Genomic DNA, 23,021 nt, shown 5'->3' with positions numbered 1-23,021 from the left:
CCATTAGATACCTAGGAATAAATCTAACCAAAGAGGCAAAGGATCTGTACTCAGAAAACTATAAAATATTCATGAAAGAAATTGAAGAAGACACAAAGAAATGGAAAAACGTTCCATGCTCATGGATTGGGAGAATCAACAGTGTGAAGATGTCAATGCTACCTAGAGCAATCTACACATTCAATGCAATCCCCATCAAAATACCATCCACTTTTTTCAAAGAAATGGAACAAATAATCCTAAAATTTGTATGGAACCAGAAGAGACCCCGAATAGCCAGAGGAATACTGAAAAAGAAAAGCAAAGCTGGCGGCATCACAATTCCGGACTTCCAGCTCTGTTACAAAGCTGTCATCATCAAGACAGTATGGTACTGGCACAAAAACAGACGCATAGATCAATGGAACAGAATCGAGAGCCCAGAAATGGACCCTCAAGTCTATGGTCAACTTATTTTTGACAAAGCAGGAAAGAATGTCCAATGGCAAAAAGACAGTCTCTTCAACAAATGGTGTTGGGAAAATTGGACAGCCACATGCAGAAGAATGAAACTGGACCATTTCCTTACACCACACACAAGAATAGACTCCAAATGGTTGAAAGACCTAAACGTGAGACAGGAGTCCATCCAAATCCTAAAGGAGAACACAGGTAGCAACCTTTTCGACGTTAGCCGCAGCAACTTCTTCCTAGAAACATCGCCAAAGGCACGGGAAGCCAGGGCAAAAATGAACTATTGGGATTTCATCAAGATAAAAAGCTTTTGCACAGCAAAAGAAACAGTCCACAAAACCAAAAGACAACCGACAGAATGGGAGAAAATATTTGCAAACGACATATCAGATAAAGGGCTAGTATCCAAAATCTATAAAGAACTTATCAAACTCAACATCCAAAGAACAAATAATCCAATCAAGAAATGGGCAGAAGACATGAACAGACATTTCTCCAAAGAAGACATCCAAATGGCCAACAGGCACATGAAAAAGTGCTCAACATCACTCGGCATCAGGGAAATCCAAATCAAAACCTCAATGAGATACCACCTCACACCCGTCAGAATGGCTAAAATTAACAAGTCAGGGAACGACAGATGTTGGCGGGGATGCGGAGAAAGGGGAACCCTCCTACACTGTTGGTGGGAATGCAAGCTGGTGCAACCCCTCTGGAAAACAGTATGGAGGTTTCTCAAACAGTTGAAATTAGAGCTACCGTTCGATCCAGCAATTGCACTACTGGGTATTTACCACAAAGATACAAATGTAGGGACCCGAAGGGGTACATGTACCCCAATGTTTATAGCAGCAATGTCCACAATAGCCAAAATTTGGAAAGAGCCAAGATGCCCATCGACAGATGAATGGATAAAGAAGATGTGGTATATATACACAATGGAATATTATGCAGCCATCAAAAGGAATGAGATCTTGCCATTTGCAACGACGTGGATGGAACTGGAGGGTGTTATGCTGAGTGAAATAAGTCAATCAGAGAAAGACATGTATCACATGACCTCACTGATATGAGGAATTCTTAATCTCAGGAAACAAACTGAGTGTTACTGGAGTGGTTGGGGGTGGGAGGGATGGGGTGGCTGGGTGATAGACATTGGGGAGGGTATGTGCTACGGTGAGCGCTGTGAATTGTGCAAGACTGTTGAATCACAGATCTGTACTTCTGAAACAAATAACGCAACATATTTTAAGAAAAAAGGAAAAGAAGAAGATAACAGGAGAGGAAGAAAAGGGGAGTATGTCAGAGGGGGAGACGAACCATGAGAGATGATGGACTCTGAAAAACAAACTGAGGGTTCTAGAGGGTAGGGGGGTGGGGGGATGGGTTAGCCTGGTGATGGGTATTGAGGAGGGCACGTTTTGCATGGTGCACTGGGTGTTATGAACAAACAATGAATCATGGAACACTGCATCAAAAACTAATGATGTAATATATGGTGATTAACATAACAATAAAAAAAATTTAAAAAAAAAAAAAAAGAACAGGATTTAAGGGGCACCTGGGTGGCTCAGTCGGTTGGGCATCTGCCTTTGGCAGAGGTCATGATCCCAGGGTCCTGGGATCGAGCCCCACATTGGGCTCCCACTCAGCAGAAAGCCTGCTTCTCCCCCTGCTGAGTTCTGTCAAATAAATAAATAAAATCTTAAAAAACAAAAAACAGGAGTTAAGAGCATGGGCCACCCCAGAGAATAAGGTAGCTGTGTGATTTTAGGCAAATTGCTTAACCTCTCTGATCCTCAATATCCTCATCTGCAAACTGAGAACAGTATCATTACCTAATTCATGGGGCTGTTGCAAGGAGTAAATGAGGTAACGCTTATAAGACCTAGACAGAGCAGGGGCTTGATCATTCTCAGCTTTTATTATTATTAACTATGGGAGAGAGTGATAACTATGTCCAGGAAGGTTGGGATCCCTCCAGAATGAAGGCCAATCTTAAGTGAGAATCTTTGCCAGGCATGACTCCTCAACTGTCAGAAGCAGTTCCTGAGAACCAGTCCTCAATGGGGTACGATCTATGCTTCCATGATGCATGATTCCAGCTGAGTTTAAGTCTTCCAGCCTGTAAGCCAAAGTTCATAACCTTCAGGAAATATCAGAATCACCCAGATAGCTTATTCACAAAGCAAATTCTTAGACCTCTCCCTCCAGGAGTGTCTTTTAGGTTTTAGGTGGGTGGGTTTAGGGTATGTTTACCAGACAGCCCAGGTAATTCTCATCCAGAGTCTGAAACATTGCTCTAAGCCAGGGATAGGTGGGCTTTTCTGTAAAGGGCCAGAGTTAAATACCTTTGGTTTTGTGGACCAGAGGTCTCTGCTACAGTTACTCAACTCTGCTACTGTAGCACAAAAACAGCCACAGACTTTAAGTAAATGAAGGGGGGTGGCTGTGTTCCAATAAAACTTTATTTACAAAGACAGGTGGGGGGCCGGTTTTGACCTGTGGGCCATTGTGTGCCAGCCCCTGCTCGCTGACAGTCCATATCTCTTCCATATAGAACCAATAAAGACACAGACGTGTAAAAAAGTGATATATTTTTTTAATTTAAAATTATGACCTGGAAAGAAACAGTCCGTTTAAGTGATCCAGGCCTCCTCTTTATACTCAATTGGAACAAATGCAATATTGGCTCAGATTGCCAACCCCAGAGAAAAGCCAAACCAAGCGGCAAAGCCTCAGGAAGGCCCCACAGCTTCCCTGCCAGGGGCATCAGGCTCCATGGAAGGAGGGGGCTCTGGCTGCCAGGGGCAGCTGCTTTCCAGCCCCACTGGGGAGCTTTCCTTCCGTCACCCACCCCTTCACCAGCCTGATTCCTCTCCATTGGTCCCTAGCTGGCGCTGCACCTGTCCTCCACAGAGGCCGGTGGGACGGCAGTCACCTCCCAACCGTCTTCGGGGGCATCTTCCTGTGATGGGAACAGTGGAGCGAGCAATTCTAAACATACATTGCCCAGAAGGGCAGCACCTTGATTGTTTAGCTGAGATCTGGAGCCTCGAGTTGTCACCACTGGTCACATGTAGCCAAGGCACCAGCAGCAAAATGGCAATCCCGGGGAATGATCTGGGAAGACTCAAGGGTCTCAGTGATCGAGGGTGATTCTGAAAATGAACCAGACAAATGCTATCTGGGTAAACTCCCTACAGAAGGGGAGAGAGTGTCAAGATGGAACAGGGAACACTACCTCCTTCGGCGTTCCGAGGTCAGTTCTGCTCTTCTCCGAGAACAGAAGTCAAGGTCCCAATTCTTAGGTCAGCTTCAGCTCTCCCACCTCAAACCTTTGGGGCCAATCAGGCCTTCAGATGCACCTAGCCAGTCAGTGGGGGGTCTCGCAAGAACACGAGGTGCTGAATAATGTGAGAGGGAGTCCGGGGTGTGATGCCCTTTTCCCCCCCACTGTTTTTTTCTTTTCTCCCCACACTGAGTGTCATAATCGTGCAGTCAGTAGACAGGAGAGGAGGAAGAGTGTGGCCAGAGCTGCCCACCCCTTCCCAGGACGGGTAGGCATACAGAATAAAGACAACTGGCTTGAAGCAAGCCTTCTGGAAGAAGCCAACTGGTCACCTTAGACCCACTGCAGTGGAGCAACAAGGTTCCACGCTGGTCTGTTTTCTCTCAAATTTACAGCACCCAAAGCCTAATGCTTGCCCTGAGTCAAAAGCTGTCAGGACAAACCATGAAAGGGCTGCCCCGGGATGCAATGGAAGACCGGATGGTGGCCAGGCTATCCCCAACACACCCAGCATCCCTGAGCCCAGCAGGCCGCATCCTGGGTGTCCTGCAGAGGCAGCTGGGGGTCTAACAAGGGCCCCTGCTAGGCCCGGAGAGGGGTGGGGTGTGGGGAGAGCACAGATGGACTAGAGTCCCCTGAGAACGGAGGCACAGTGGGAAGGAGAAGAGGGTGAAGCTTCCTCCTCAGGCCCAGTCACTCTGCCTCCCAAGGGAGGAAGAAGGTACTGTGCCACCACCAGCACCACGGACATCGTCTCATTCAACAGGATGGCACTGCGGGGTGAGGGAGCATTTCAGCACAGGCCCCCCGGCTGTGAGACGGCTCCCAGTGAGAACCTCCGCTCCAGGTGTCCTAGACAGAGTCTGGGTCATGTCGCAAGCCCTGGCTCGTGACGCCACCATAGTATCACTGGCGCCCAACCCCCACCTAGCCAATCTTCAGGCTGTTAGCAAGGCAGCTCACGTGGTGGGGGTAAGACAGTTCGGGTCCCAGGAGCCCAACAAGTTCTTCTCAGTCTCCTTCACTTCTCAGAAACAGTGGACCTCTAACAGTTGATCAAAGAGAGAGCCGGCCACGTGGCCAGCCATAGCCTAAGGCCAGTCACAGAACCCACTTACAAGACCACAGTGGTGTCATCCAATCACAGCACAAGGCTGGCGCAACCCCTGACCTCATTGGATGATGCTGTCCGGCTGCCCGTTCTGGGCCACCTGTCCAGGCTCCGAGGCGGGTGTGGGGTTGGGCGTGTTGCTCTGCAGGTAGCGGCGGAAATCTTTGATCATGGGCCGGAGGACCTGGATGAGGACGCTCAGCGCTGCCTGGGTGCCCTCCATGGCCTGGGCCTGGCGCTCCTGGGCGCAGGCCTGCACCTCCTGGGAGCGGCGGATCATCTGTAGCAGGTCATTCTGCTGCTCCAGGTGCTGGGCAATCTCCTTCACGTGCAGATTGGTGACCCGCTGCTCCTGGATCAGCTTGGCTGAGTTGAGGGCTATGCGGCTCTTGAGCGCTTGGGGTTTGACCGAGGTGTCACCGTGCTGGGGCATCATCTCCACGGGGGCCTCGGCTGGCAGGGGCGGGGGGGCCTCCGCCGTGCAGTACTCTACCACTCCCTCCTCAAGCGTGTGATAGGTGGTCTCCGTGGGGACTGCGGGGAAGAAAAAGCAAAGGCAGTGGCAGGTCACCTTCTAGAAAGAATGGAGCTGGCCACATGGGGTAGCGAGGAGGCCATCAAGCCCTATTCAGGGGGGAATCCAGGTCTCCTCTGGCTTTATAGCTATTCTCGCTATAAATCTAGAGTCTAAAGCATTTAGAATCTACTTGGTAACCAAAGGGCCGGCCCCAGATCCGGCAAAAGCAAAGCTGCTAATAACAATACAATACTGGCAAAAGATTTAGAGCACCCACTATGTGTCAGGCACTGTGCTAAGCCCTTTGCACTCGTTAGCTTGATGCATCCTCACGATGACACCAAGAGGCAGGTACTGTCATGTTCATTTTTGGAGATGAGGAAACAGACTCAAAAATATGCAGTGACTTGCCTAAGGTCACAGTTTATTTAGCAGGTCCAGGAAGCAAACCCAGGTGTCCCTAACACCAGAGTCCAACTTGCTCATAACCACCCCACTGGGATGCTTCCAGCTAATCAAGGCAGGGCCACATGCTCCCTGCAGGACCGGCACACAGCAGCCATCTTGGGTGGGACTCTACCTGAACTGTTTGCAGCCACACTAGTCCTATCTCCCTCCTTCTTTTACGGCCAAGCAGAAAAGGAGGTGGGAGCGGGACAGCAGTTGTGTAAGTGCCCGATCAATGCCTCCCGTCTCCTTGATCACCTTGCCCAGTGGAATACCTACAGGTCACAGGTCCTTCCTGTTCTAGAACAGCAGCTGATTTAGACCAGTGTTTGATCCTCTTTTCCCACCTTGATATCCTTAGAAAATACGACTGCAGGGGGATGGCACTCACACATACACCCAATTTCCCCAAGCCCCACTGAGAATTACTGACTGATACGAATCATAGCCCAGCACAAACGAGCAGTTAATAGTCACTGGTACACACCCTTATCTGAACTAAAAAGTCCAACGAAACCATTGTCGTTCATAACTGAGAACCTTTGAAAGGAATTCTGGGTGGACTGTTTGGGCCTCCACGCTTGTGGGAAAGGTCAATTTTCTCCACCCTTCAATGCCAACATCAGCTCTGAGTCCCCACCCCAACCAGAAAGCCCCTTCCTCTCCTGAGTCCTTAGATTCCCCTGACAGTACAGTTATTTATATGTGTGTCTTATCTGTCCTACTAGAATAAAGCTGGCCTGTATTTTAAACACCTTGGTAATCCCAGTGCCAAGCACAGGGTCTGATGTGGAAGGAATAAGCACTAGTGTCTGAGAAGTGAAGGAATGAATAGATTAACACAAGGAACCATGAGGTTTCTGAGCAATGCCTGATGAATGTTCGCCGCACTGAAAACCCAAAACGTCTTTGTCCAGAATAGATGTCTTACTTGGGTATTATTATTCCCAACTATCTGTTCATTCGACAAGTATGTCCTGACTGCCTACTATGTGCCAGGCCCTTCGATAAGTCTTGTGGGAATACAGACAGGTCTCTGTCTTCAAGGACCACACAGTTCAGTCATGGACATGAATGGTGGCAAAACAGTTGAAAGCAATCCAGCTCATCAGAAGCCCAGACTGCGTGCTGAGGAAGTCCCAAAGAGAACAGGATCACTTCTGTCTGGGGAGCTCTTGGAAGGCCTCATGGTCTTCCAAGACTCCCATCTGACCTTTGACCCTTGGCTGCCAACCTTCCCCAGGCTGCCCCAGCTCTTGGCTGGCCCTTCCCATTTATGCACGACAGACTGGGTGGGAGAGGTCACTCACTCTGTGTCAGGGTGACCGTGGCTGCAGCTGCAGTGGCTGTGGGTCCGAGGGCCACGGGGTGAATCTCTGTGGTACTGGGCAAGCTGATGATGGTGGCCTCGCCCAGCAGGTTGCAGATGCGCTGTTGCATGGGGGTGAGCAGGACGGGGGCTACAGCTGGGCCACCGCCGCCACTGCCACCACCTGTCCCAGGCCCTCCGGCTCCATCCTCCTCAGTGGGCCCTGGGGCCTCGCCACCCTCCACCGCTGCCCGGACCTGGGCAACCTTGCGACGGACCTCGGTCTTGAGGTCAGACCACTTCTTCTTGACCTCAGGCAACTCCCTGCGGCAGGTGGCTACAGCGTTGACCCTTCTCAAGATGCCGTGCCAGGCCGCACTCTTGGCAGCCAGAGGAACCCCGGCATTGAAGTGGTTCACCAGCAGGTGCTTCTTCAGTTCCAGCTCCTCCACGATGATCTCCACCTCTCGCTCAGAGAAGTTCATCTTCCTTTTCTTGGCTGGGACGGCCATGGCCTCTCCCCACCCCCCTTTTTAAAAGAAATTATAATCCCCTCAAACGCCCCAATTCCCCCTCTTTTCTTCCCCAGCCTCTCCCCTCACCCACCCCCCTTCAGGGGATAGGCCGGGCTTGCCCCAGGCCAAGCACCAGGCCTTCGGTAACCCCCCTCGCTACGCAAAGTGCGTAGGGCCCAGTCCCGACCGGCCCGGCCGCTGCCAGACAGCTGCGTAATGGCTTCCTGAATCTGCCTCTTCCGCCGGGGTGTGCGGAGATCCGCCCACTTCCCCTCTTCCCGCCTCCCAGAGCTTTTCCAGAGGAACCCGCCCTCCTGGTTGGTCGGGGCTCAAACGTCACGTCGATCACTGGTTCTTTTGATCTGTCGTTCAACTAAAGAGCACGCCTACTCACTGGAATTGGCCTGGTCATTGGTCTAAAAGTGTGTCTGTCGCTACAGAGCGTTTCGCCCACCTGCCTTTATTCACTTCCATTGGAAAATTGTTCTGTCCTTCAATCGTCAGCATTACGAGTATTACGCCGTTAAATTCAGCTATTTTATTGGTAGTTTAGGGAGTTAAGAGTACCAAAACCTGGCCTCCTGAGGATACCTGAGTGCTTTCGGCCTTAAGCCATTGGCCAATTAATTTTTAATTCCACTCACGGGAGCAAACGCTGCTTCGCAGCCGCAGCTCACAGTTACTCCTCACACAAATCCTATTTCCCACCGGAGACTACTCTGTCTCTGTACACGACCGCTCCTATCCTTACGATTCCTCAGTCTAAACAGCATTTCTCAATGGAAACTGGACACGGGGCCTTCCGCCTGCTAATCACAGAACTTCTGCCTATCGCGGCGTGATTTCCTCTCTCTGGCCCAGCTCAGCCAATCCCCGCCTCCTTCAGTTTGAATCGGCCGCAGACTGAGCAGGGATCGCCCCGCCTTCTCCATTGATCCAAGCCGTCCAGGGCGGTGTGGGCGGTCCTCGAGAAGGCTCCGCCCTGGCCGGGTGGCCGTCCAGGCCTGTGACTGGCTGGCGGCCCGCATGGGGGCGTGGCCAACGAGGCGGCGGGCGGTGGGGCGGGGCTCCCGGAAGCGGCCCCTCCCGCCAGCTTGCCGGCTTCTCGCAGCCCGCGCTCGCCGTCTGGGGACTCCCGCGTGTCTTCCGCGTTCTCCCCGCCGGCCAGCCGCCCCCGCCCCGCGCCCGGCGCCCCTGCAGCCCGATGGTGAGCAGTGTGTTGTGCCGCTGCGTGGCTTCCCCGCCGCCGGACGCCGCCGCCGCTGCCTCGTCGTCCGCCTCGTCGCCGGCGTCCGTGGACCCGTGCGGCGGCGCCGTCTGCGGGGGCCCGGACCACCGGCTGCGCCTGTGGAGCCTCTTCCAGACTCTCGACGTCAACCGCGACGGCGGCCTGTGTGTCAACGACTTGGCTGTGGGGCTGCGGCGCCTGGGACTGCACCGCACCGAGGGCGAGCTCCGGGTAGGCGGCGCGCACAGTCCGCGCGGGCTGGGAGGGGGCCCCTTCGCGCCCCAGCTCCTCCGGGCGGTCCGGGTGACAGGTCTGGGCTGCTTGGTGATAGGTCTGAACGACCCGGCTTCTTGAGCAGCCCCTTGGAGCGTGGCAGGTGTGGTGGACGGCCTCTTGGACTGGGAGGGACACCCCGTGTATGCCCTGGTGGGAGTGGAGCTGCTTTTTTACCTCTGTGGGCTCTTGGTCTGGGGGGAAAAGGCTCTTCGTAGGCACAGGTAGGCACTCTCTAGGGCTGTCTGGTGGGCGAATAGCCCTTTTTTGCTCAGGTTTTCCCCAAAGTAGAAGGCCAAGTCTCGGGAGTTGCCTTTTGTCACCTCCTGACCTCCAAGCTAAACTCGATGCCCTCCCCTACCCCGCAATCACTATTTCATCTGTCCTTCAGCGGCACCCCTCCCTTCCCTTCTTGTTTCCATGCCAGCCGTGGGCCCTGATCTGTTCCTCTCAGAAGCACGTGGGAGTAGGAAAAATGGGAACTGGGGTTTCAGGCAGATCTGTGAGGAGGTGGTTGAGGACTGACAGTTCTCGTGGTTTAAGCTCATCCCCATTAACATGCTTATCCAGAAGATGGGATCGTGATCTAAAGTGAAAGAAGCCAGGGGGGAAATTCTTCCTAAACGGGAAAGTGTTGCACACCTAGGAAGGGATATTGTTATTCCTATCCTGGAGTGGGCTTTGGCCAAGAGGGATGGGGGGGGACAGAGAATGGCCACCTAGGTCTGCCGGAAAGGGAAGTGCTGTCCTTTCTTTATAAGAACCTCAAGCAGAGGCTTATCCCTTCCCCTTCTCTCTCCCCTCCTGTTTCCCCAGCCTGGCTTGATAGCCACAGGTACCCTTCCCAAATATTTCGTTTATTGTGGCTTAACTTGATTTCCAGCCTGGGCTAGAACTTCCGAGTACTTTACCTCGTAACCTGTTTCTCTTCTGAGTTTGTTTGGTTCATTTAAACATACAACAGTTCGAGAATCTCTCATAGCCAAGTATGAGAAGAATCTGATCAAACACCAGTGAATTTGAACCCATTTGTTGGTCAGGTGGATGTGTCTCAGGTGTTTTTAACTCCTGCCCGCAGTATAGTTGATCAACATCTAAAGTATTTAACTTGCGATCAGCCTAGAAGACCAAGAGTAACACTATGTAAGAGAGAATCTTTGGCCAAGTCCAAGAGGCTTAGAGACAAATTTAAGATTTTTTTTTCTACATTTTACACAAAATAAGTGTTGTGAGCTAAATATTCTTTTTAAAGATTTTATTGTTGGGCGCCTGGCTGGCTCAGATGGTTAAGCGTCTGCCTTCGGCTCAGGTCATGATCCCAGGACCCTGGGATCAAATCCCGCATTGGCTCCTTGCTCAGCAGGAGTCTGCTTCTCCCTCTGCCTCTCCCCCTGCTTGTTCTCTCTCTGTCTCTCTCGCAAATGAATAAATAAAATCTTTAAAAAAAATTAAAGATTTTATTGTTTATTCATCTGAGGGAGAGAGCATGAGCAGGGGGGAGAGGCAGAGGGAGCAGCAGACTCCCGGCTGAGCAGGGAGCCCAAGGTAGGGCTCTATCCTAGGACCCAGAGATCATGACCTGAATGGAAGGCAGACGCTTAACTGTCTGAGCCACCCAGGCACCCCTAGATCTTTTTCCATACGTATCTGATGAATAAGTCGCCTGGAAAGATAAGATGGCTAAACTCAGAGGGTCTGTGCTTTAGGGGCTCAGTGAAGTGTGAGCCTAGGTGAACCTTTCTGCTTTTGTGAACCCACCCACTTGACATATGCTGCCAGACACATCAAGGGCATTTGGCTGCAGGTGTTATTCAATATTTATACATGCTTTGTGCCACAACTGTGATTCATGATAACATCTGATATTGATGCTCATCCTTTTTTTTTTTTTGCAGTAAATCTATAAGGGCAAATAAGGAGAAAGTGATCATTTTTCTTTCCAGTGTTAAAAGGAAGTTTTTTAATTAACCAAAGGGAGCTTTGCCCCTTGGGGTCACCATTGGCTCTAAAATCCTTGATTCTGTGACTGCTCTTAGTTCTGTGATATGAAACAATTCTTTATCATTCTTTTGGTGTGTGGAGTTAGTGTGGATTCGATTTCTACAACTTGGCTTTTAAATAAGTTAAATTATTGTACAGCTTGAGAGAAATTGGGGATGCTCCATTTTATTCATTTATACACAAGCTAGTCCTCTGGCAAATGTTGTTGAAGTATTAGTGAACCTGCTTTTTGTAAATAACTGGGCCACAGGAAGACACCCTCCCTCATGAACCCCCCATACCACTTCCTGTTGAAATTCTATCAGTATTAGCTACACACAGAAAAAGCAGTAGTACAGTTTTGCAGAACTAACAAAGCCAAAAGGGAATGTGGGGGCCCTTCGGTTTGAAATGGGTCATCTGCCGTGGGAATAGGCATTGAAAAACACAACATCAAATTTTGGTAGCTGCTTCCTGAGACCCAGAGGACCAGTCCGAGATGCTAGGGTTTGTGCAGGAACCCACTGTGAGTGCTTATCAGTGGGTGGTATGAACCCAGGCCATGTGACCACACAAAGCCTCTGGCTAGCCTACAACAGGTCAAGGCAAGTTTTCTTTAGACATGAACCAGCAGTTTAGGGCACCTGCCTTTCTTTCGGAAGAAATTGAGACAGTTGAGGGAAAATTACTTAAAATGGAAGTGGGCAGAGAAACCCAAGGCAGCCAGCCAGGGAAATTTTCTTTGTGAAGGGCATGTGAGCCAGAAGCCCGTCCTGGGACAAAAGAGGGGCAGGGCTTATTAAAGAAAGAAAAGAGATGACGACACCGGTGGTGACTTTGGGAGTTGAGGCTTCAGCTGGAGCTAATTATAGATTGACTATTTAAGGCAGTTTCATGAGACCAAACTCAATCTTTGTTTTAAAACAAATTTAAAACCTAGGCTAGAACTCAGGCGGCCAATTAGAGAAAGAACACAAGCTGTATGACATGTAAACCGTTGTCCTTTCAGCTGAGGCCCATGGGCCCTCTTACAGAACTGGTGTTTAATGCAGCTGAGGGTTCTAGAAGATGGTCGAGTTTGCTCCCTCAGAAACCTGCACCTGTGCCATTGAATTTGAGCTCCACAATAACTTTGTGAAGGAAGCAAGACTGTTTTCACCCCCATTTTACGGAGGAAGGAGCAGAGGTCCAGAAAGACAGTAAAACAGCCTCAAAACTCATTTGGCCACTAAGGAATTACACCAGAGGAGCAACCAGAACTGATTCCTGCTCCGCTCTATAACTATACCAGTTGTATAGTTTCCAAGGAACACGCAGAGTTCCAATCTGGGCTTTGGGAAGAACTTGAGAAAGATCCAGTTAGAACCACATCTGTTATTCCCAAAATAGATTTCAAGATTATCTGGAGATTATTTTACCAAAGAACGAGAATCCGCCCTGCCCTAATTCTCCTTGACCTGTAAGTGAGGCAATATCTGTTAACCTGAAATAACTGAATAGAAGATCATTAATGTCAAGATGGTATTGCTTAATCAGACAGTGCTGTTGAACTATATACTTTTTAAATGTCTGGCCATTGGTGGGGAAGGTGCTTACCTAAATAGCCAGACTTAGGTAAGATCATCTGCAGAACAAAGAGTCTTTTCATAGAAAAGGGATAGACGACATTTGGTAAAATATAATGGCCCATTAGAAAAAAAAATGCCATTTGCAGATTGGATTGAATTCATATATTAAACTAATTGTGTTTTATTGTTGCGAAATTGGTTCCTGGCTTGAAGAATTGTCAAGTCAACTAGAAGGGTTTTTTAAATTAATTGATATTTGGAAAGGTGGAATCAGGTTCCCCCATCCTAAGACCAAATGGTAAGTGGGAATGTACCAGAGTGGGCCTGATCTGGAGCTTCAGCTGGATGAATTCTTTGATGTTCAAGGAGTCATTAATTGTTGAAGCCTCACGGAAATCGCAGGGGATTGAGAGAAACAAAAACTTGCTGGTATTCATTTCCAGTCCTGCTGAGTACAGCCCCAGGATAAATCTAATGAACAAAACTGTCCTTATCCATATAGGACTAGTCTCATTAAACTTAAGTCTGGGCAGACTTTTCATTTTTAACCATTTCTTCTTATACTAATGTGAACTTGGCAGAATCAAAGAATTTAGTCTTGCAAGGGTCACCGGCCGTCATAGGCCAGTCTCACATCTAAGTGTGGGGAGCTTTCCTCCTGTGGCATCCTTCACATACCATTCCATTGTGGACCTAGTTGGGGTCATTGTGAGCTCTTTCTTATGTCAGACAGGATCTGAAAACTGCTCTTAGCTTCCTATAATCTCTGCTGCTGCTCAAAACAGGTTTCATCATGCATTTCTCCCATGATATGCTGTCCATACCTTTTGGGGTCCCTCATCTGAGGCAGGATGTCCTGGGAGTACAGACTTCCCTTGGAAACATTACACTAAGTCAAAGAAGTCAGTCACAAAGACCATGTATTACATGATCCATTTATATGGAAGTACGGAATAGGGAAAGCTGTAAAGACAAAGTAGACTAGTGGTTGGTTGCCTAGGCCTGGGAGGGGATGGGAGGAGATAGGAAGATGATAACTGAAGGGCTTGGGGGTTCTCTTTGAGGTGAGGAAATGGTCTGCAGTTGACCATGGTGATGGTCGCATATATCTGTGAGTATACTAAAAGCCATTGAGTTGTATAAATGGGTGATTTGTATGGGTGTGGATTTTATCTCAACAAAACCGTTTTTAAAAACCCAGTACAGAGGCGCCTGGCTGGCTCAGTCAGAAGCGCATGCGACTCTTGACCTTGGGCTCATGAGTGGGAGCCCCCCTGTTGGGTGTAGAGATTACTTAAATAAATAAATTAAATTAAAAACGACAACAAAAACCGTAGTACAGGATATGTGGTATAAACCTGTGTTCAAATACTATTTCTGCTGCTTGCCAGCCATCTGACCTTGAGCACGTTACTCAACCTCTCCATGCCAGAAACGGCGTTATGAATAACTGCTTCCTAAGGTGGCTGTGGGATTAAATGAGACAAAGTATATCAAGAGCCTAGCACAGTGTCTGTCACCTAGATGTTCAACACAAAGTGACTTTTGCGCCCACGGAGTCTTTGAAAATATGATGCCCAGAATTGGTTCTACATCTATATCATCTACAGTTTTTTCCCAGATGGTTTGGGTGAAGAGTGGAACAGAAGGAAGGAGAATGTTGGGCGGGCCTGGGTGATAAAGGTTGTGTAGCACCCAGGTAGGGCAGTCTCCGGTCAACTGGGAGGGCCTTCAGCAGTTTGGGAGGACAAGTGTAGGTTGTGGAAAGTCTGTGCCCTACAGACATTAGGAAGATGAAAACAAAGAAACCCTGTTAGCAGGAGATCTCTAAAAAGTAACCGAAGGAGTAGTCACTGTACACCAGAGGACGTCTTTGGCCCGGGGCGCCTGGGCGGCTCAGTTAATTGTCCTAATTGTCCGGCTCCCGCTCAGGTCACGATCTCAGGGTCGTGGGATCGAGCCCCCCACCCCCCCACCCCCGTGCTCAGCCCGGAGTCAGCTTGTCCCTCTCCCTCTGCTCCTCTTCTCTCTCTCTCTCAAATAAATAACATCTTAAAAAAAAAAAAAAAAGGATGTCTTTGGCCCAAATGTTTCACCGGACGGAACTGGGCCCTTATGGGCTCTCACAAGCCTGTTGCCCATTTCGTGAGCCATGGATGGCCTTTTCTCAAATCTGAAGCTCACTTTGAAGTTGTGAAAATGGAAGCTTCAAGTGGAGCTGACTTCAAACCTTCAGAGATGAGCTCACCGGCCTTGTTATTTTGCAGAAGCGCAACTGAGACCCAGAAGTCAGGCTGGTTGGAGGCAAAGGCAGTAGCCGAGCCCAGGATTTTGACTCTGCCCGATTTAGCTCAGCATACCCTGCCTCCTTGCTTCTACGGCTGTAGATACTTCACCAGCCCTCAAGACTTTGCAACTTTTATTTTCACAGTTTATGACATTGACATATCTGTGTATAACACTAGCTCAGCATTTTAGGACCCCTGATTGGTGCTCAGGAAGCAGTGACTCAAATGATAGGCACACTCCTTCCCAGATATGGGATATAAAAGACTCAACACAGTACCTGAAAAAAAAAATTGTCTTAAAGGTGCACCTTTCTTTAAAGTAAATAAATGAACAACAAAGGTAGAGCCCAAGGAGCTTCTTATCTGCTTTAAACTCTAGGCCAGGAAGCTTGAAAAGGAGGTGGAGTCATGACTCATTTTCTAGGGCCAAAGGGTAAACTGGAGATGGTGGCTGTCCCTGTTCCTGATGTTGCTTTGTAAAGCCTTTCTAGGTCTTAGAGTCAACCCTGGCCTCGTGCCTTCTGTCCTCCAGCCCTCCCTCCCCTGACCGGAGTCCGACGTGACTCTTACCAAAACACAAAGAAAACCACCTATATTGTGTGGGAAAACTCTCAGAAAAATCACTGAAATGCCAGTGGTGAAAAAGGGGGGGGTGGGTGGGCAGAGGAGAGTTTAGGAGCACAAACTACAATCTTGACTATAGGTGTGGCACAGTTGAATAGTGCTGTGGGTTAAAACCCGCCAGCCACAGCACCCACCTTCATTCAGCTGTTGGCCTTTTCCTGTTCCGCATGTGCAAAACGCTGCTGCTGTTGTGTTTTTGGTTACTGCCTCGAGGCTGAGTCTGAATTTATATGATGTTAGGACTGGAGAGGTTTCCAAGGTTTGTCCAGCTCAGTCTCCCCGCTTGGCAAGCCCAGAGAGGCTAAAACGACTTGTCCAGGCTCCTGCAGATGCACTAGACGGGGGAAGGTAAGGCCCCTGGAGCACCCCTTAGCGACGCATTTATGGACACAGTTAACTTTCCTTTTTTTCAGTCACATCGGGGGTATATTCTTTTGCTGGAGGCTCTTCTTTAACCTGTATAAGGAATAAAGATAACATCTAATAAATCTATAGCTAAAAAGAAAAAATGCCCTTTCTGAATTGTTTCTAAGAACTACCTTGATATAAACCAGTTACGCTCACACACGATTCTCAGGGCTGCCCTTCACACCCTCAGCAGCTCTGATGCGCTTTGCTAAGGCAGCCGAGGGGTGGGTTTCACACCTTCCCTGGCTCTTCCTGGCTCTTCCCTGCAGTCTGCTCAGCACAGAGCAAGCAGCAGGGGAGAGCTATTTTTGCACTGTTCATTCGATCTCAGTTGTAGACTGTGATCCTGAAACCAGCCTTAAGAAACTGAAACAGAGCGCCTGGGTGGCTCAGATGGTTAAGCGTCTTCCTTCGGCTCAGGTCGTGGTCCCAGGGTCCTGGCATCATGAGCCCCTCATCGGGCTCCCTGCTCAGCGGGGAGCCTGCTTCTCCCTCTGCCTCCGCCTCTCTCTCTCTCACGCTCATGACTAAATAAATAAAACATTTTAAAAAAGAAACTGAAACATTTAGTGTTGCTTTAACAATAAATCTGCTGGCTTGCCTTTTCGAGGGGGAGAAGGTCAAGTGTGAATAAGGATAAAGTGGCTGCAGAAGTAGGCTCATGTGTGCCAGTGGGTTTGGCTCCCCCTGATCAATTTTGGATTGGTTGAGAAACTTGTGATTATTTTAGGTGATTGGGTTTTTACCCGCTGGCCTCAATACCACATTCTCCCCCCCCCTTAACGTTTGGCCCCCGTCTGGTCTGAAGGAGAATCATGCGCTTCTAAGAGCACACACACAAAAATCATGCCATGTTTCTACACGGCGTAGTGCTTCTGCAGACCTTTAAATTATGTGTTGCGTCTCGAAATCCCACACTTGGGTTAATTTTGTATGCTCCTAACTTTCTTTTAGAGAAAAGAGAAAGACATCTTAATAGGCATTGACCTTGAACCTGGGCTTTGATGGGGACTGGCTGTTCACCAGGAGTAGACAGAAGCCCTCCCAGGAGTTTTCTCCAAAGTGCACTTCTCTTTCCCACAGTCAGAGGAGTTTCCTTTGGGGACTTTTTGCTGAAGCTAGATTTTTTTTCGGTTCTACTTCCTAAAATGGAAATAAACTGGGGGATTTCACCTTCATCATTGCAGAATGGTCATCTTCGATGCCTTGGTTTCATTGGTGTCAACCGATGTGCCTGGCTTCGTCTCCTTGTCTCCATATAACCTACTTGGCCCAGCCAGTCCTCATTTCAAAGCAAATCAGTTTGGCTTTCTGTCAAAATCTAGCATCATTTCTCAGTTAAAAATAAGTGTTGGAGTGCTTGGGTGGCTCAGTCGGTTAAGCGTCCAACTCTTGGTCTCAGCTCAGGTCATGATAGGGTTGCAAGATCGGGCTTGGCATTCAGCCTGGAGTCTGCTTGAGATTCTTCTACCTCTACCCCACCCCCTTTGCAGTCAGTCAGTCAGTCAATCAATAATTTATTTTTAAGAAGTGTTAATAGTCTTCCCTTTGACTACAGCTCTTCTGAATGGTAATAATTCTAAGATAGTAGGTAATTAGACTGATAGACACGAGACATGGATCATCGCCTTGGAGTCAGTCACGGGAGATCTTTCTTTTTTTTTTTTTTTTTAAAGATTTTATTTATTTATTTGAGAGAGAGAGAATGAGAGATAGCATGAAAGGGAAGAGGGTCAGAGGGAGAAGCAGACTCCCCGCTGAGCAGGGAGCCCGATGCGGGACTCGATCCCGGGACTCCAGGATCATGACCTGAGCCAAAGGCAGTCGCTTAACCAACTGAGCCACCCAGGCGCTCCCCCCCCTTTTTTTTAAAGATTTTATTTATTTATTTGAGAGAGAGAGAATGAGAGATAGACGGGAGATCTTTCTCCCTTGTTGTCATAAGACTCTGCAGGAATTTCCAGTTGTCCTTCTGCACTGCCCCAGGGCTTTTGCACCCTGGGCAATGCCTCAGGATAATTTGGAATGGGCTCCCGCTGGGCGGCCATTCCATTAGAATCTCAAGTTTTCTCTGCAAAGGACCAGAGATCCTGCTTGATCCAGCAAGTCTGTTTCCTGGATTCTTGGAAGAGTGGGTAACTTCTGCTGGCCATTATCCTATCTTAACCAGGTTCTGTTGATGTGTACAAGCAACCGCTACAGGAGGGTTACCCTTGCCTTCCCGGTCTCTGGCTACGGGCGATCTTTCATAGCCAGAAAAAGTGTGGGAGAGTTGTATTATAGGAATTGCTTGTAACCCAAAAGAAACTAATGATTCCCCAGATAATCACTGGTTTCGGTGATGGCGTGATATAAGGAAGGAGAGGTACCGCATTAACCCACAAGGAAAATCAAAGATACAAGAGAAGATGCTTCAAAATAACAATATCGGCAAAGTATGCAATTGAACAAGTTTTCATGGATCTTGGTCTTCCGTGCAGATTTTAAGATAAATAAGGCTTGGTCACTCCCTTGCCTCATTTATTTCCTTTCTTCTCCTTAGTCTGGGTTTACTTTTGTTCTTTTCTGCTTTCTTGAGGGGGAAGTTGAAGGCATAGATTTGAGGTCTGTTTTTTCTAATACGGGCTTTCCCTTCTACGTACTGCTTCGGCTACAAGCCACAACTTTTTATGCGTTCTGCTTTCACACCATTCAAAATACTTTCCAATTTCTCTTCTGAGTTCTTCTTTGACACATGGATTATTTAGAGTTGGGTTATTTAGTTTCCAGACATTTCAGTATTTTCCAGGTATCTTTCTGTCATTGATTTCTCATTTAATTCCATTGTGGTAAAAAACCAGATTCTGCATACATTGAATCCTTTTAAATTTAGTGAGACTTGTTTTGGGAGCCAGAATCTGTTCTGTGTGTACTTGAAAAGAATGCGCATTCTGGTCCTCATGGAGAGAGTGCCTTAGAATTGCCAGGTAGGTCAAGGTGGTTGATGATGTTGCCCAAGTCTTCTGTGTCCTTACTGACTTTCTGTCTTCTTGTCCTACCAGTTATTCAGAGAAGGGCGTTAGGATCTCTGACTGTAATTGTGGATTTGTCTCCTTTTCCTTGCAGGGTTGTTGGTTTTGCTTTGTGTATTTTTAAGGCTCTGTAATGTGGTACGAAAACATTTAGGATTGTTATGTCCTCTGGATGCATTGACCCTTTTATCATTATGAAATGCCCATGATAACATTCTTTGCTCTGAAATCTACTTTGTCTAATATCATATAGCCACTCCACTTTTCTTTGGATTAATAGGAACATGGTATATCTTTGTCCTTTCTTTTATTTTTAACCTATTTGTACCTCTGTATTTAAAATATGTTTCTTATAGGCAACATAGAGCTAGATCTTAACCTTTTTAATCCAGTCTGACATTCTCTACCTTTTAAATGGGATGTTTAGACCACTTATCTATACTGTTGTTATTGATACGGTTGGGTTTGAATCTACCATCTTGCTATTTGTTTTATAATTGGCTATTTGTTTTCTATGTGTCTCATCCATTCTTTGTTCCCTTTCTTTCTGCCTTCTTTTGGGTCAATTGAGTATGATTTATGATTCCGTTTTGTCTCTTTCCTTGGCTTACAAGCCAACTCTCCATCTCTCCCCTATGGTAGCTTTAGGGATTATAATATACATACATATATACACATCTTTAACTTATCACAGCCTACCTTAACTGGTACTATATTAAATAGTTTCAGAATCTTAGTATACAGTTGACCCTTGAACAAGATGGGTTTGAGTTGCGCAGGTCCAATTCTACGTGGATTTTTTTTTGAAAAAAAAATAAATACCATACGGTACTATAAATGTATTTTCTCTTCCTTATGATTTTCGTTTTTGTTTTTTTTTAAGATTTTTTTTTAAAGATTTTATTTATTTATTTGACAGAGAGAGAGAGAGACAGTGAGAGGAAACACAAGCAGAGGGAGTGGGAGCGGGAGAAGCGGGCTTCCTGCAGAGCAAGGAGCCCGATGCGGGGCTCTATCCCAGGACCCTGGGATCATGACCTGAGCCAAAGGCAGACGCTTAACGACTGAGCCACTCAGGCGCCCCTTAAGATTTTATACATTCATTTGAGAGAGAGCACACAAGCACATGGAGAGGCAGAGGGAGAGGGAGAAGCAGGCTCCCTGCCAAGCCAGCCAGGATCCCAATGTGGGGCTCGATCCCAGGACCCAGAGATCACGACCTGGAGCCAAAGGCAGATGCCCAGCCATCTGAGCCACCCAGGCACCTCCTTGTGATTTTCTTAATAACATTTGCTTTTCCCTAGCTTTATTGTAACACTACAGTATATACTACATATATCATCCGAAATATGTGTTAATCAACTGTTGATGTTACTGGTAAGACTTCTCGTCAGCAGTAGGCTATTAAGTTTTGGGAAATCAAAAGTGGATTTTTGACTGTTCAGGGGTTGGTGCCTCAACCTTCTGCGTTGTTCAAGGACCAACTGTACTTTCTTTTTTAAATAGTTTTAGGTGCGCCTGGGTGGCTCAGTCTTTAGGTGTCTGCCTTCGGCTCAGGTCATGATCCCAGGGTCCTGGGATTGAGCCCCACATCCCTCTTCCACTCCCCCTGCTTGTGTTCCCTCTCTCGCTGTGTCTCTCTCTGTCAAATAAATAAATAAAATCTTAAAAAAAATAAAATAAAATAGTTTTAAAGATTTTATTCATTTGAGAGAGAGAGAGCAGGAGCAGGGGAGAGAGACAGAGGGAGAAGCAGACTCCCCACTGAACTGGGAGCCCCACATGGGGTTCATCCCAGGACCTGGAGATCATGACCTGAGCCGAAGGCAGACGCTTCCACCTTCTGAGCCACCAAGGCATCCCCCAACTATACTTCCATTTCTATTCTCTCTCTTTTTTTTTTAAGATTTTGTCAGAGAGAGCACACGCATTGGGAACAGCGGGCAGAGGGAGAAGCAGGCTCCCTGCTGAGCAAGGAACCCAATACGGGACTCGATCCCAGGACCCTGGGATCATGACCTGAGTGGAAGGCAGACGCTTAACCATCTGAGCCACCCAAGTGCCCCCCAACTGTACTTTTGTACGGCTTTCATACCTTCATACTTTCCCAGCTTTTGTGCTATAGTTCTCATACATTTTTACTTCTACATATGTCATAAACCCACAATACATTGTTTTGCTTTAATATTATCTTTTAAAGAGATTTAAATAACAAGAAAAAAGTCCTTTATATTTACCTACACAGTTACCATCTCTGGTGCTCATCATTCCTTGTGTAAATCTAGATTTTCCTTCTACCTGAAGGACTCCTTTAGCATTTCTTGTAATGCAAACCTGCCGGTGATAAATTATTTCAGCTTTCATAAGCCTGAAAAGTTTTTATTTTGCCTTCCTTGTAGAAGGTGTTTTTCTGGGGTAACAGTTTCTGATGGGAAGTCCCCTGTCATTATCTTTGTTCCTGTGAATATATTGGGTCTTTTTTCTCTGATTTTAAAATATTTCTCTTTATCACTGGTTTTCAGAAATTTAACTTGATGTAGTTTGTTTTATATTTCTTATGCTTGGAGTTTGTTGAGTTCTTGGATCTGTGGATTTGTAGTTTTTAATGAATTTGGGGGGGAAAATCTAGCTATTGTGTCTTTAAATGTTTTTTCCATCCCTACCTCCGTGAGCTCTAGTTCATATTAACGTTTTAATGGTTGTCCCACAGCTCACTAATACTCTGTTCATTATTTTGTTTTGCTTTGTTTTTTCTCTCTTTGATTTTGGGAAGTTTCTATTGCTTTGTCTTCAGGTTCATCAATTTTTTTTCTTTTGCATTGTCTAGTTTGCCAGTGTGGTTTTCATCTCAGATATTGTAATTTTCATCTAGAGTATCTGCAGTGTATCTGTTTAACATGTTAAAGCTTTCTGTTAGCTCTTGAGCATGTGGAATACCATTATGACTTTTAATATTCTATCATACACGTCATTTCCTTTTTTTTTTTTTTTATACACGATTTTATTTGTATCTTTGTCAGAGAGAGAGAACACAAGCCAGGGGAGCGGCCGGTAGAGGGAGAAGCAGGCTCCCTGCTGAGCAAGGAGTCTGATGGCAGGACTCAATCCCAGGACCCTGGGATCATGACCTGAGTCAAAGGCAGATGCATAACCGACTGACCCACCCAGGTGTCCAATGCACGTCAATTCTGGGTCAGTTTCAGCTGCCTGATTTCTGTCCTCATTGTGGGTCATTTCCTGCTTCTTTGCATTCCTGTTAATTTTTTTATTGGATTTTATCTTGCTGGGTGCTAGATAATCTCATATTCCTATGAATATTCTTGAGCTTTTTTCTAGAATGCAGTTATTTGGAAACCATCTGACCCTTTCAGGGCTTGCTGCTTAAAGCTTTATTTGTGGGGCCAGAACAGCATTTAGCCTAGGGCCAGTTTTGCCCCACTACTGAGGCAAAGCCCTCTACAAACCCTTCCTGACCCTCCCTAGATTATGAGGTTTTTCCTCTCTGGCTGGTGGGAACAGGATGCCTTTGGATGGTTCTTTTGCCACCATCAGGCAGTTTCCTCACATGCATGCATCATGACTGTAGGGTACCTTCAGCGGCTCCTCAGAGCTTGCTGTCTGTGCAGTTCCTTCCTCCCCGGTAGTTGGTCCTGCTCTGGCCACCCTGGCCTCCCTGGCCCACCAAGCCCCTTGCCTTCAGCATGAGGGGACTGTTGGGCTCTGCCTGGGTACCCACTCCCTGAGCCATAGCCTGGAAACCCCAGCCAGGGAGCTGGGGCAGTTGCAGGGCCTGCCTCATTTGCGTGGATGTCTCTGGAGTCACTCTTTTGTTCCCTGTGGGCAGAAAGGGTTATCAGTCCCTGTTATTCCATCTTGGCTGGAAGCCCCTGAGATTTTACTCAGTTCTGTGGGATGGAAGAGTCCATTAAATGAAACGCCAGTAATCTGCTACCTAAGGGATTTCTCTTGTGTTTGCAGGTGGGAGCCCAAAACACCA

General features: G+C 47.5%; 2 protein-coding genes across 3 annotated transcripts in view; one reads left to right on the top strand and one right to left on the bottom strand.

Annotated features, from left to right (window-relative positions):
- Positions 1 to 3,033: 3,033 nt before the first annotated feature.
- On the bottom strand, positions 3,034 to 7,883 carry NAIF1 (nuclear apoptosis inducing factor 1). The gene is made up of 2 exons (XM_025888620.2): positions 7,131 to 7,883; positions 3,034 to 5,390 (listed from the first exon to the last, which is right to left on the bottom strand). Exons 1-2 carry the CDS (start codon positions 7,639 to 7,641, stop codon positions 4,918 to 4,920), a joined length of 984 nt encoding a protein of 327 aa, XP_025744405.1. The 5' UTR covers positions 7,642 to 7,883; the 3' UTR covers positions 3,034 to 4,917.
- An 879-nt stretch (positions 7,884 to 8,762) lies between these two features.
- SLC25A25 (solute carrier family 25 member 25) overlaps positions 8,763 to 23,021 on the top strand; it is a 35,260-nt gene continuing 21,001 nt past the window's right edge. Inside the window, exon 1 of one of the 2 annotated variants that reach the window (XM_073905698.1) lies at positions 8,763 to 9,103. In XM_073905698.1, the coding sequence (XP_073761799.1) occupies positions 8,849 to 9,103 (255 nt within the window). In that variant the 5' untranslated portion in view covers positions 8,763 to 8,848. The remainder of the gene's footprint in view (positions 9,104 to 23,021) is intronic. The other variant, XM_025888157.2, reaches the window with a different exon arrangement.

This window comes from Callorhinus ursinus, unplaced genomic scaffold (genome assembly GCF_003265705.2).
Source record: "Callorhinus ursinus isolate GAN/ISIS: 27379988/994484 unplaced genomic scaffold, GSC_fseal_2.0 scaffold24, whole genome shotgun sequence".
Lineage (NCBI taxonomy): Eukaryota > Metazoa > Chordata > Mammalia > Carnivora > Otariidae > Callorhinus > Callorhinus ursinus.
This window is presented reverse-complemented; position numbering and strand designations above follow the sequence as displayed.

Excerpts from the sequence above, each read along its gene's own strand:
- NAIF1 (XM_025888620.2), bottom strand. The coding sequence starts at position 7,641 with ATGGCCGTCCCAGCCAAGAAAAGGAAGATGAACTTCTCTGAGCGAGAG. Across the intron at positions 5,391-7,130 it reads CACGGTCACCCTGACACAGA|TCCCCACGGAGACCACCTAT; the intron begins GTGAGTGACCTC and ends TCTTCCCCGCAG.